Source organism: Toxorhynchites rutilus, chromosome 2 (genome assembly GCF_029784135.1).
Source record: "Toxorhynchites rutilus septentrionalis strain SRP chromosome 2, ASM2978413v1, whole genome shotgun sequence".
NCBI lineage: Eukaryota > Metazoa > Arthropoda > Insecta > Diptera > Culicidae > Toxorhynchites > Toxorhynchites rutilus.
The window spans coordinates 334,562,806-334,577,053 of NC_073745.1; the positions used below are offsets into that span (position 1 = coordinate 334,562,806).

At 38.2% G+C, this 14,248-nt stretch overlaps 1 protein-coding gene across 1 annotated transcript; it reads right to left on the bottom strand.

Annotated features, from left to right (window-relative positions):
* Positions 1–10,650: 10,650 nt before the first annotated feature.
* LOC129768792 (general transcription factor IIE subunit 2) lies at positions 10,651–12,111 on the bottom strand. Its single transcript, XM_055770677.1, has 3 exons — positions 11,912–12,111; positions 11,750–11,848; positions 10,651–11,691 (listed from the first exon to the last, which is right to left on the bottom strand). The coding sequence occupies exons 1-3, from the start codon at positions 11,971–11,973 to the stop codon at positions 10,965–10,967; spliced, it is 888 nt and encodes a 295-aa protein (XP_055626652.1). The 5' UTR covers positions 11,974–12,111; the 3' UTR covers positions 10,651–10,964.
* Positions 12,112–14,248: the final 2,137 nt, after the last annotated feature.

The window sequence follows — 14,248 nt, forward strand, 5'->3', positions numbered from 1 at the left end:
GCACCTGTCCCTTGGTGCTTCGAGTCGAACGCCGGATTGGCGTTACTCCAGCTTCGATATCGCTTTCTTGATCGTTGTCGTCTTCAATGTCACAGGGTGAATCGTATGAACTGTCGGACTCGTACTCCTCCTTAACCGTCACGTCATCATCAGGTTCTTCGTTCTCGGTAACTGCTTCATGGTGCGGCGATAATACGGACTCATATTCCACGATACACGACGATGGTGATGATGTTTGAACCTCGTTCTCAAAATCTTCCATCTCTATGAAGCGAACATCACGGCTGATTGTGACCTTCTTGGTTGTTTTATCGATGAACCGGAATGCTTTGTGACAATCGGAATAGCCCACGAATGTCAACTTTTCCGCTTTCGGTGCCAGCTTGCTTCGCTTCTCAGCAGGAACGTGAACGAACGCATTGCACCCAAAAATATGCAATCGCCTGTAATCCGGTTTCTTCCCGTACCAATGTTCGAATGGTGTTTTCTCGATGGACCGTGAAGGGAGTAGATTCTGCAGATGCGCGGCCGTGTTGACTGCTTCCGCCCAAAATTCGTATCCCATTTTCGCGTCGATCAGCATACATCGAGCCATTTCAACAATCGAACGATTTTTCCTCTCCGCGACTCCATTCTGCTCCGGTGCATATGTACTCCGGTGCGCCGTGTACTGGGGCGCGATCCCATTCGCTTTGTAAAATCGCCCCAAACGTTTCGATTTATATTCGCCTCCCTGGTCGGAGCGAATAATCGTAGGAATACGTCCAAATCTGTTTTTCACCATACTCACATATTCTTCGATAATATCTGCCGCCTCCGATTTCTTTTTCAGGAAGTAAACGACGGTATATCGGCTGAAATCGTCGATCATCGTGAGAAAATATCGTGCACCACCTGGCAGACATTGGACCACAGATATCGGTGTGCACTATATCCAGGATCCTTTCTGATTGGCGTCCAGTTTTTCTCGGAAACGGTTGTCGGGTAAGCTTGCCTTCAGCACAGCACTCACACGTTCTGAATACAGCACACTTCTGGATGGTCACACCTGTCGCCAGATTTTCACGCACAGCTTGCTGGATTGCATCGGGGTCACGATGGCCTAACTTCCGATGCCAATGGTGGATACAATATCTTTTGTGATCTGACGCGATCATTCCGCGCTCTTTTGCTGCTCTCAGCTGGTACAGCCCATCGATTTTCTTCGCTACGGCTGCTACGACTCCGTCACGTTGAATCACGCAACCACGGTTTTCAGAAAAAATAACCTCCGCTCCCTTGGCAACCAGTCGTCCGACTGACAACAGGTTCGATTCTAAATCTGGAACATAGTAAACATTCGATAGGGTTACCTCTTGCTGTTTTCCTGTTTCGTCATGGCAAAATATGCGACCGTTTCCGATGCCTTTCACCGACGTTTGATTTCCATCGGCCAGCGTGATGAAAATCTCCGAGCTTGGCTTCAGCTCGTCGAAAAATACACGGTTACAGCACATGTGCGACGTTGCTCCAGAGTCGACGATCCACACATTCGATTCACTTTTGTTGCTGGTTGTCATGAACGCAAACGACGTTGCCATGCCAACTTTCGTTTTCGAAACTTGATTTTTCTTTGATTTCGGGACGCGTTTTCCTTCACCGTTTTCAGCTTTTACTGCTGGACATTCCCGTTTTACGTGACCGGGCTTCTGGCAGTTATGACACACGATCCTTTTGTCACCACCGGCACGGAGAATAGACTCCCCGCGATTGAATTTTTCCGCTCGTTTCTGCGCTTCATCTAACAGCTTTCGCTTGACTAGCTCGATGGTTAGCTCCTCGTCGGAACGGCTTTCCAACGCGGTAGTGAGGGTGTCAAACGAGTCAGGCATACTCTTTAAAATCATCGCAACCTTCAGGCTGGGTTCGAGATCCTGTCCTGCGTTTGCCAGACTTGCGAAAAGTTGCTCCATCCGGAAAAGATGGCCTTCCATGTCCCCATCGTCATTGTACTCGGCTTTGCACAGCTTTTTCAAACACGATACGCGGGTGGACATCGTCGTTTTTTGATGATGTTTTTTCCGGCCCTAGGGCATCCATATACTAATACACTGCATTTGACAGCGTCAAACATGTCCGGGCCGCAAATGCAATTTGCGACCACTGTCACTTGCGAGAACTGCCAAACTCTCAAGCTGGGGTTAATTCAGCCGCTTAACATACTGCCAGGTTAGTCAAAATGTGAAAACCACTCTACAGCCATGAATTTACAGGATGACATTAACACACTTCTAAAATAAAAAAAAAAATGAATGAAAATTTACTTTTCTATTTCGAATATGTATTCTATGCAATACAGTATTACGTAATATTGAACTGGAATTGTGTCTGATGATGATTTTATATTATAATGGCGAGTTTTTGTGGATGTTGTGTGTTGTGAAATATATAACCAAATGGTTAAGAGAGCGTCGTGTTTTAAGTAATCGAATAACTTAAGAATCTCCATTCAAATTTTAAGATTGCAAAACTGCCTTCTTTAAATTTTCCCGAATTTGACGGTTGTTTCGAGTGAAATATGATTTGCGAATGGGCGCACCTTGTTCCATAGATCTGCCTTGAGCTCACCGAGTAATTTGATAGTTTGGCAATGACAGCTAAATTTGCGACACATCTTGACTCGCGGATCATATCCTCTTGGCCGGGGCCTGGTTTTTTCAGCTCGTTCCAGGTCTCCTTGGCGGTTCTACAGTTCCGGATCAACGGGTGTTGACTGTCGTCGACGAGCAAAACGATGGTGGCTCGTGCTTTGGCATCTCCTTCCGTCCACGCTTCCATCGGAGGTTCTGGGGCGGCCTCCGTAACGTACTTCCAAAGATTTTCGCAAACCAATAGCATTTCCACCTTGAATTGCCAACAGTCGTATCCGCCGCTCTTCAGCTTCTCCAGTCCGAGTTTGTTTCCGTCCATATCGGAGACTTAAAAATTTTGGTTAAAAAGATTATGTAATCTTCCAGAATTTTCTTCACCTGGGCCCATAACCTATGGGAGGTGGCCGTAGGTCGAACCAACAAATAAATAAACTGACTAGTTTGTCGGTTAGAATATAACTGATTTTATTCAAATTCATACATTGACAGATAGTCATGGCTGGGGTTGCCAGTCGCTTTTATTCTTCTACACTTTAACCCTTCTCTTCGTTGGAGGAGGTATTCTGATTGAATGTAATACTTTTCCGTTTACTATCGTATATACGAGGTATGACTATTAAATAACGAAACTGCGCACCTGGGTGGCGCCCTAGAGGGGTGGAGGAAAAAACAAATAGTGCGTTCGGTAGCTTGAAGTGTCTGCTATAAACGTACGAAAACACGTTTTTGTCACTATAGTAGTTTGCGAGCAGCAGTGGTTTGAATGGAACGTGGTTTGTAGTGCGCGTCGGAAATCATGTGTGCCGAAAAACACGAACAACAACGCACCTGCCCATAACGCGCTGTCGGTGAAGCAATTTTTAGCCGATAAGGGCATTCCAGTGCCCGAACATGCCCCGTACTCGCCTGATATTCCCCAAGATCAAATCCGTGTTGAAAGGTACCCGATTTCAGTCCGTAGAAGAGGCGAAGGAAAAAGCGGCGGGGCTTTCGAATGCTATCACAAAAGGAGATTTTCAGCACTGCTTCGAGCAATGAAAAAAACGTATGGAAAGGTGTATGAGGAGCCAAGGGGAGTATATTAAAGGGGAGCATATCGTTGTACCGTAATTTTTAAAATATAACCCTTTTTCGTAACCAGTCTCGTTATTTAATAGCCATATCTCGTATATACAGCCATTCCATGCCAAACCGTTATAGTGGTTCTAAGATTTTCGTCAAAAGTGGCCCGTATTTTTTTTTTTATTAGGGTGCCCATTTCCATTTTAGGGTGGTCCGGAAAATATTTTTTTTCCACTTTTTCCCAAAAATGACTTTTTTTTAAATTCATAGCTTTTGAACTATTGGACCGATTCAAATTTTCGACATATCAAATTAAAGCCAACGAGCTTGTTTGAAACAATATCACACTTGCGGGATATTGGATTCTGGTCGCATAGGTCTGGTCTAGTCACATAGGAATATTGAACGAAGACTTAAAACATGTTAAATTTGAATAATCATATCTCAAAAACGAAAAATATAGCATCTCTGATCAGGGTTACCATATCTACAGAATAATCTGTATTTATACAGATTTTTCAGACTTTTTGAAATCAAGCATCCGTAGATACAGATTACAGATTTTTCAGGTTTTCTATACAGATTTACAGATTTTTCAGAATAACGATCTAATATTAGTTATGGCTTGATCTCAATAATATTTTTCCCCAATTCATCAATTTCATTCATATAGCATTCGAACCAGTCTTAATGAGGGTCATTTTGGCATTCATGTGTAGCGTGTAATACTGCTTTCTCATGTTCAATCTAAGACGAAAAGATGATAAATTCTGCGTCATCGGCTAGTTTTGCAATAAATAAATAACACTGTTTATCTTTTTCCTATCTTTTTACTACCAACATGGCCAAATTCATAATAACTATGCAAACCAATGATACTGAAGCTAAGATTATAACGTATAACTCATCATTACATCTGTACATCGTCTATATATCGTTGCGTCTGTCTCCAATCAAATTAGAATGATAGAACATTTTAGAGAATGTTTAAAGAAAGGAACATTCGAAAAAATGGGCTACGCATATGTATTGTAGTGAAAAGTAAAATCGAACAAATTGCTTACGCATTTGTTCTACAATGATAAGTGTAAAAGATAAAATGCGATTGGAGTTAATTTCTTCGATTGGAAGTAATTTTGACGACATTGATATTCATGTTTCGCCATTTAGTATATAATGGATTTTCAGGTAGAAAATGAAAATGAATCGTCAAATTGTGGTCGTAAAATTAGAGTAAAGATTGTCCGATTTGAGCTGAGATCCCTCTCTGGCCGTAGATTAATGCAATGGTTAGAAAAACTATTTTTTTTGGAAAATTATGAAGAAAAAGAAGAAAAAAAAGAAGTCATCGCAAATTATAGATTGAATTCTATTTTCTATTATAGAATGTTTAAACTTCAAAATTCATTCGACTCTAGCAGTGACAAATGCCAATTAAAAAATTGATCAATTAATTGTTCTGGAATTGAAGCTACGAACTTTCGCTTTCTGAAAGATCGAGAATGTTCAAAATCGATCAAAATCTATTTTGGGCTAGAAAAAGTTCGCCGGGTCAGCTAGTTGAACTTCTAAATTTAACTCTTTGCGGTTGTTTTGAATTTCGACATGAGTGTCGTACTGGTCGCAATATTTTTTTCTTGGAGAAACAGTGATGTATAACTGTGTGAGATTATAAAACATGCACAAGATTCCTCTATTCCTTCTGATAATTATTTACTAAATAATGTTTTTAGATTTATGTTTAAAAAATATTTGCTGTAATTCTTCTTCGTGTGTTATCTTTTGCATGTATCACAAAAACAATTAGTTTGGCGTCTTTCGCCTTTTATCTCAGTTTGAACATACAAAACAATGCTCTTTACATTTATACAGTGCCGCAATACATGGAATTTTCCATTAATCCTTTCCATTAACATGAATGACACTTTTGTTTATACTGAGTACCATTATCTATTATACATAATAACACCGTTTTGGTTCGTGATTAAGTTCACAAGACATTAAAACTCATTTAGAAAAGTGTGAACTGATATATTGTTGCATAAATTATAATATTACTATGCTTTTTTGCTGTGGTGTCTGAGAGTAAACAAAGATTTAATACAGATTTAGATACAGATTTCCCGAGAAAAAACTCAGATAAAAAGATTTTTTGAGGCGAAAAACACAGATTTTATTATGGCAACCCTGTCTCTGATATCGACATATATTATGTTAAAAATTCTCAGCTTTCCAGAAAAAAAACATAAAATTAAAGCGCCCTCTATCTTTAACCGACAAAACTATGAAAAACTAACTCAATCAATAATTATAAAAACAAAAATCCAAAAAATCGCAAAAATAGTATTTTTCAAATAAAATTAATAAGCTGGTCACCCTAACTAAGGAAATGGTCACCCTAACGGAAAAATACGGGTCTAATATTTTACAATATAGAAAAAAAACTACCACTTTTCATAGAAATCTGAGAACCACTATATCGGTTTGGCCATTCCATGTGAAACCGATATAGCGATTCTTTATCGCGAAACATGAGACCCGTATTTTTTCATTTTTATTAGGGTGCTCATTTCCATTATAGTGGTCCGGAAAATCAGATTTTTCCACTTTTTCCCAAAAATGACTATTTTAAAAAAGTCATAACTTTTGAACCAGGGTTTGGGAATTATAATTAGGGTTGATAGAAACGATCAAGTTTATTATGAATTTTTGGGAAACAATCATCTGAACCTTCCTAAATCTCCTCCAACTCGATAGGACTACTATTTTCAACGTTATCCTCAGCTTTTTCAACACTTCCCAGTATCTCAGTATCTGTCATCAGATCACAGCAAATCAGCAAATCTCGCAATATTCATTTAAGGACGTTAAACAATCGAGCGGTATTGTACTGTCGACAGCAGCACATAGTTCCCGAATCAATGTGTTCATAAAATGTTTTCTTTGATTTTTTTTTTCGTTTTTCGTGGTTTCACATACTTGAAAAAAAAAACCTTGATGACACGAACACTTCGTCTTCTTTTTCAAGAGCAATTGGAATGACAGTTAGAAACGCACAAAAACAGATACGCAAAAATCAATCGAGTTATGGAGGTGTAAATTCGTGGAAAAATGAATCAAACCCTATCGAGTAAGGAAGGCATCGAGTTAGGGAAGTATCGAGTTATTCGCGACTACGAAGCTGAATTTGACAGCTTGTGTGCGTGAAACGAATGTCAACAAAGAATTGCAAAAAGAATGTGATTTTTAAACGCACCATTTTTAACGTTTTTTGCAGAAATTTTCGTAATGGTGAGTATGTATCGGAAGAACTATCCTCTAGGATGCTAATTTAGTTAAATCACATAAATTTACTGCAGGGGAAAACGTTTTCTTACCGCATCCAAAGGACACTGTCTTTACTTGTGAAAAAGTAAACAAACTTTCAGGATACTAAATTTTAATAAAAATTAATAATTGTGTGCAAAATTTATCTTCCAAACGGTTGGAGAATGAGTTTTCCTTATGCAGTGAAAAAAACTTTACCGAAGCTTAAGCTGAATTTAACTTATTAGTGTTTTTCTGTGACCTTGTTTCATGTATTATCAGGAGCCATCAGTCGGAGAAAATGAAACCTGCTACGTGGTTGTGGAGTTTGCGGATGTGTTCGATTACGCTGCGGGTGGAAGCCGTTTAGTCGTCGAAGGCGAAAGAGTATTCAAAGCTGAACATCTTTTAATAGTTGGTGTTCAAGAAGTTCACGATGAAGGCTTCAGTATTTTCTCGTCCTGCCTCCAGTCATCATCTCCAAGCTCGGAACCCCATACAATAAAAATTACGAAAATCTCCTTCTCCAAATGGTTGTTTTCGTGTTCCTGTAAAGCTGGCAAAGGGAAGTGCAAACACGTCATGGCTGTTTTGTATCATTTGCTTAAGTATGTTTTATTTTATTTCTTTATTATTGCACATTTTGCACCAAGTTGGACTGTTTCACACTTTTTCAAAAGTACGAAAATGTGAATGTGAATACTTGGAGAGTAGAAGTTCGACACGGTGAAATGGAGGCTACAAATACGGGAGGTTTTTGTAGGTTCTATCTTTAGCCGTAGTCGTTGGATCCAGTCTAGATACCGCGATTTGTCCGTTTTCGGAGGGAAGGCATGAAAAGAAATTCCGGGGCGATATCTCTGCTTACATCCGGGGACGACACAAACATTACGGCTTTTGAATTTTGCAGATTGTTCGGAGTCAGCTTTAAGCAAATTTCGTCCGACTTGCATGTTCTCCGGGCAAATTGCGCAGCTTTTGACGTCCATATTTCACACGTTCTAAGGAAAATATTTTGAAAAATATTATAGCACTGATTGAATAGAAGCCAGATCTTTGTATTTTAGGTATTTTATGAACACTAAGCGGATATTTTTATATCAAATTTCATTAATTCGGTTCACCCCTCTCGCAGGTAGATTGACAGAGGGTGTACTTCAACGGTTTTTTTTTCACTACCCTTAGAAAAATCCTCGGTCGAAAACTACTAAATACATTTGGTAATGCAAAATTAGTAGAATGTACAAATTTTTTGTACATATTGTCAACAAACCCGCATCCCTACCAGAGATTAGTATATTTTACTCGATAACATTAGTAAGCTTGGATATTGTCATATCTGAAAATTGGTGAGAAAACCGCGTATTAACCATTTCCATTGTTCCCATAAGGCAATACGGAGGTATAATAAGGATATCATTCTGATACGTGCATTTTCGGCGAGAAAATGTAGCCGATATTGGGCTTCCGAATCATGGTTCTGCTTGACATATGTGTTTATTAGTACGGTCGAAAATGACTAGATTGGTAGTATTTACCAAAAAATTCGTTATATTTACTAATTATTTCTCTCAGTGTACTAAATGACAATAAATTTTGGTTCGGAGCATCGAAACAGCTAAGAAAAACTATTTTTCAACAATTTCCACTAATTGTAAGATAAACACGGTACAAGTTTTCGAGAAATCAGTGTATTAATTACAGAGAAAATATGCAACGGTTTGTTTACATATTTTTCACTCACACGCGAAACTTTCATAGGTGGCGACACCGTACCTTCGATGACGCGAATGGAAAGAAGAATGCTTGTAAATCAAAGGTACCATGAAATTCATCGAGTTACAGAACATCGAGTAAGGGAGAATTGACTGTATTTGTAATTGGAATCGAAAATATATGTTTTTAAAATGTGCATTTTTAGGACGATTCCATTTGGAATTACTCTCTAGTGAGTTTGCCACGACACCACTGTAAGCCAAATTTTGTTAAATTTGAAGGGTTTTCACAATAAAGGGTTTTAAAACAAAAAAAAAATATAGAAGGGGGATGGTTTGAGGTATAAAAGTTTTTAATATTAAATTCAATTTTTGAGTAAGATTTTTTAACAGTGCGTTTGAAATGTCATTTACCCTAAATAGTTAATTGTCAAACATCATATTTTAACCCATTTTAGGCCAAGCGTTCGAAAAATAGAACAGCAACTTTGATAATTTTTCATGTCTTTGGAAAGGAATCATATGGTAATGTTTTTGCACCAAAATATAGCTCAATTTATTAGCTACCACTTATATCAATTTCATTCAATTTTAAGTAACTTCATTGGATAATAAATTCGATTTAAAGCAAGTATGTTTGGAAGGTGTTTTCAATTTCAATTAAAAATCCAAAAAAAAAAAACAAAAATATGTGAACTTTTCTAGAGTATTGCTTTGACAAAAGGACACACATTTTGATATAGAGCGAAAATCATTCGATTGAGCCTCCTACGGGAAAATAACAGTAACCTGCGCTGCGCATTTTGATTTGTTTACTTTAGAAGACGGATGGTTTTTCATTTATTCTTGCATTTTCAATTGTGAATGTTTGCAAATATCGATTAATTTAGCAAATATTATTGATAATCTGTATGATTTTTGTCCGTAATGACTTTAGGTGATAGCGGCCCGTAGAATTTCTTTCGTGGAGGAGCTGGAGGAAATGATCAGTACGTGTAACGAGGATTCTAATGAGATTGTTTGTGTGAATATTATTCCGTCAGACCGAGTAGTAACCTCCCAACCCCCTATTCAATTTCGCAGTACTCTGGTACTTTGCAGGTTTTGGAAAATGTTCATTTTTTTCAGGAAATGGATAATTGTGGAGACTAATTTTTAAGCATTGACATTTCTCCACAGTTAACAATAAAAACAACAGCATATGCTTTCGTTTGAAAGAAAATCCAGTAATCCTTCCAGTAATAAGTTAAAATTACATGAAATTAGAAATGTCACATCTCACCTTAGGTGGATTCATTTGGGTTTATACTTAGAGACCTCCATTCTCCTGTTCTTGTTCTTCCTGGAATCAAAAACTGATGCATTCATGAATACCGTATATTTGCTAATTGAAGTGACTTTTAGTTCGCAATATGTTTGTACTTGTTAACAAAAAAGTGCGGGTTTCGGCCAATGTTCGATTTTTCGAACAGTCATTTCCTAATATAATTCTTGAACATTGGAGTTCCTTTAGCGTCAATAATGGCTTTCGTCAAAAAAATAGTTTTACAGCTTGGTCGTTAATGGGTTAATTGGACTTTTGAATTTTGAGTTGTGATTTTTTGAAAAAAAAATCAATGATTTTGAATACGCCCTTCTAAAAAATCAGTCGTAATTTAAATTGGTCATATGATAACGAAAATTGTGATATTGGGTAGTTTCCACCCTATATACCAAGTTCCAATAAAATCGAAGAGGCTCGGGTCACTGACCGGCTGATTTGGCATGGAACTGCTCCCGAAAAGTTTTGTCGCCGAGTCGGGTATAAAATAGAAGCTAAAAGTAAGGCGATTTCTAAAATAAAGCGAGTGACGTCATCCGCAATACAGAACAATAGGAGAGATGGATGTGTGAAGTTTCTTCTGCACATTTTATTGGTCTTTTGACGCAATATTTTTCTGCAATTCTTATATGAAATCCGTCCGAACACTTATTGGCAGCCCCTACACAATCAAAAGTATGCTTAATGTCGATATAACCTGTCAAAGATTATTTCACGGAAACACCAATTTCGGACATCTTGCACGGTCAATCTTTCCACCAATATCGTCATACACATCACAAGACTGATGAAATCATTGATCGTGTAAAAGTCAGCCAATACAGGTGAAATTGAAATGAAAGATTCATCAGGAAGATTAGTCGCAAAAAAAATTATTATTAAAAATAATATATCACTTGTCAGAATGGCAATCTAACATAAATATTCATCTTAATTATTTTGCTTAATTTCCTGCACCGCATTCGATTGGGTAAGCGTGTTGTCCTCATACGTCTCCAAAACATCCGCCAAATGCTCATTGTCCCTCGGTTTCTTGAACTGCCTCTTCTTAGCCTGGGCTTTCTTCCGCTTCGGAATAGCTGGCTTTTTCGGTCCATGATCTTGCATCGACCGGATACCTTGTTTCTCCAGGTATTCATCAATCTTAGCATCATCCATTGCGTCCACTGTCACCGATCGCCACAGCTTCTGAAAGTCTTCATCAATCTGAAAATTTGCCGTTCGATCGTTGTAGAACAAAACCTTTTTCTTGTCATTCGGACGAGTGATGAACACAATTTCCGATGCGCGAATTTTTAGAACTTTCTCACAGTGTGGAAGCGATTCCTGTACATCGTCCAGCAGAACACCTCCCAAACCTTTCAGATCCTGCTGCTTCAGCAGACGCATCAAGCTCTTACCATCCTTTAGTCTATACACAGCCTTGAACATGAAGCGCCCCTCCGGGGTGACCTCAATCTTTGGATTATTCTTCAGTGCTTCCCCTTGCAGCCAGGTCTTCACACTCGATCCAATATCCAACTGATTGGTTTCATCCAGTATATCCTCTAGCGAGAGTGGATGATCTTCACCCTCCTGATGGCGAGCGCGCATGTGCTTCACAATCTTGGCAAGTACTCCGAAGCGGTATTGCGAACTTCCGGACATACTTTTGTAGCTGCGAAAATCATAACGTTGATATAACGTGGTTTTTAATTAAGCAAATGATTGCATACTTGCTGGCATCCATCTTCGGTGGTGCCACAGAGGGTCTTGCCTTCTTAACGTCCTTGGGGCTTGCATAGCTTGGTTCCGTCCGGGCCTTCTTCTCGACGCTGAAAATAATATTCCTTTATTTTGAAAACATCCATCCTTAGTACTAACGATGAATTACTTACGTTGGGGTGGCCATAGCCCGCCGTTTAAAGGCCTCGCGTTCTCTAAGCAATGCTGGATCCATGATTATTGTTTTGAGATTTCTATAGAAAACAACTCCCCAACATTCGTTGGATTTATAAGTGAAATACGACTGTTCACAACTCTATCGTCCGACGATCTGTATGAATTGTTGTTTCTGTGTCAAAACAAAAACGACGTGTGATTAGATAGACTGCCCGTGAGTGACTTTATAGTGCGAGAGCAATGAGTACATGCAGTGACTCAAACCCGTTATAGTACTCCACCATGCAGATCTCTTTTCCCTTCTTTTGAAAATTGAAGACAGAATATTTCGAAACATTTTATTTAGATAAAGCCATAGTGTCATATGAGAGTTAAAAGGTTTTTTATATGTTTTCGGAATAAAGGTTTTTATTTCTCTACAAATTGCGAATGTATGTGCTAATGTATGAAAATTTACTCAAACTCATAATCGTAAGCTGGTTGAAATCTCAACTCGATTTCGAAGGCGTTGGTCAATTTCCGAATTCCATCATGGTATGGTATGGTATCTCTCGTTCATCGAAACTATCTTTAGCTGTCTTTGGGCTTTTCCATGAGTTTTTTGATATCTTCGGATTTTTTCATCAAGTGGTTTTTAAAAAAGATCTGCATGGTGGGTACGATTGCGGGTTTGAGTCACTGTATAAGGTGGAGCAGTAGACAGAGTATATTTGTATTGGTAAACAAAATATGGTATCGTCATTATTTGCAATTAATATGGAATGTATATGGAAGAAATGAGACAATATTTAAATAAATCACAATTTGATGATGTCATGAGTTCAAATGCACATGAAATATTGTAACTGATTGTTTTATAAAAGATGATAATTGTATTGTGACTTACTTCCATCATTTAAGGTGCAAAAACGACCAGAGAACATCCTTATTCTTAGTCCTCCGAAATAGCAGAATTTTCAATGAAATGATGCTTAATTGTAAACTATTTTTCTCAAATCATATAAAGCGTTACTGGGAGCCTCCAAAATATCATCATATCTTCGCGAAAATAACGAAAATTTGTTTGTTTTCAATGAAGCTGAGCGAATGAAAAAATCACACAAAAATATCACTTTTATTCATCTTTTCCGACATCATTTCACAAATATCCACTGCACACTGTCACATTAAACGCATATTCAGCGGGAACACCACGAAAAAAATCTGTTTTTAATTGATAAGAAACTTGCCGAAAAAATGCGTTTTCACATGGATGTGGAAGGCAATTAAATGTAAACACAAATATTGACGTCACAATGTGATAAGTAGCTATGGCAGCGCATGCTATCACGCACACTGCTGTACGAATCTTTAGTAGGGATGTATGTTCAAAAAATGCGTACATTTTACCAATGTTTTGGTAGCTTACTATTAAAGATTTGGTAGCTGCATTTACTAATGGAAACAAGGAAACACTAGCACACAATAAGAATTTAGAGCCACAGGTGGTGGCCCAATACAATAAAGCTATTGACGCCGCTACAACAAGAAATCGACGCTAAAAGAGAATTACATGCAAAAAAATTGTTTTGCTAAAAAAGTGAAATTCATGCGTGACTCCTTACGGAAATCCATATATTGCAGTTGTGAGAATACATGAAAAAGTTCATTTTCTAATAACTGTATTTTTTGTAAAGCAAATTGTTCCATGATGTCGTTTTTATTACACATCCATGTATGCATTATGCTTACTAAGCTTCATTCGTTGAGGGAATATCAGTACTTTTGGAAATATAGATATTTATAATTTTCATAACAGATGTCTCAAAGAAAGATTTGGCATCCTTTCTATAGTGCTTTGTGAAACATTTCAAACTCGTTTCAAAATATTTCAGCACCAGCACTGACATTCGAGCAGAGTAACGAATCGAGCTTTTTTTTTTTTTTTTTTATCTTCGCTTATTTTTCGTCGGCCTATTTCCGCCACTTTAGTGCCAATCACCGACATCAGGGAGGCGACTCCACCTGTTCCTACCTATCAGACTCAACAACTCATGAGCCGGGCCAACTTCTTTTACTTCCGCTCCGAAGGAAGACGTAACCAGAGATTTTTCGCCTCAGAAAATCCCAACGACGCCAGCTGGGATTGAACCCAGGCCGATCGGATTGTGAGGCTGTTACGCTAACCATACAACCACTGGCGCCGTCAAACAGAGAATCGAGCTGTTTTCCTCGATTTCTATAATTCCAGATTTTACTCGGTGTGATAGTGATAGTGATTGTATCGAATCCTCCATTCGATTTCTATAATAGGGCCCAATATTCCATTTGATTGAACGTATGTTTCAGAATGA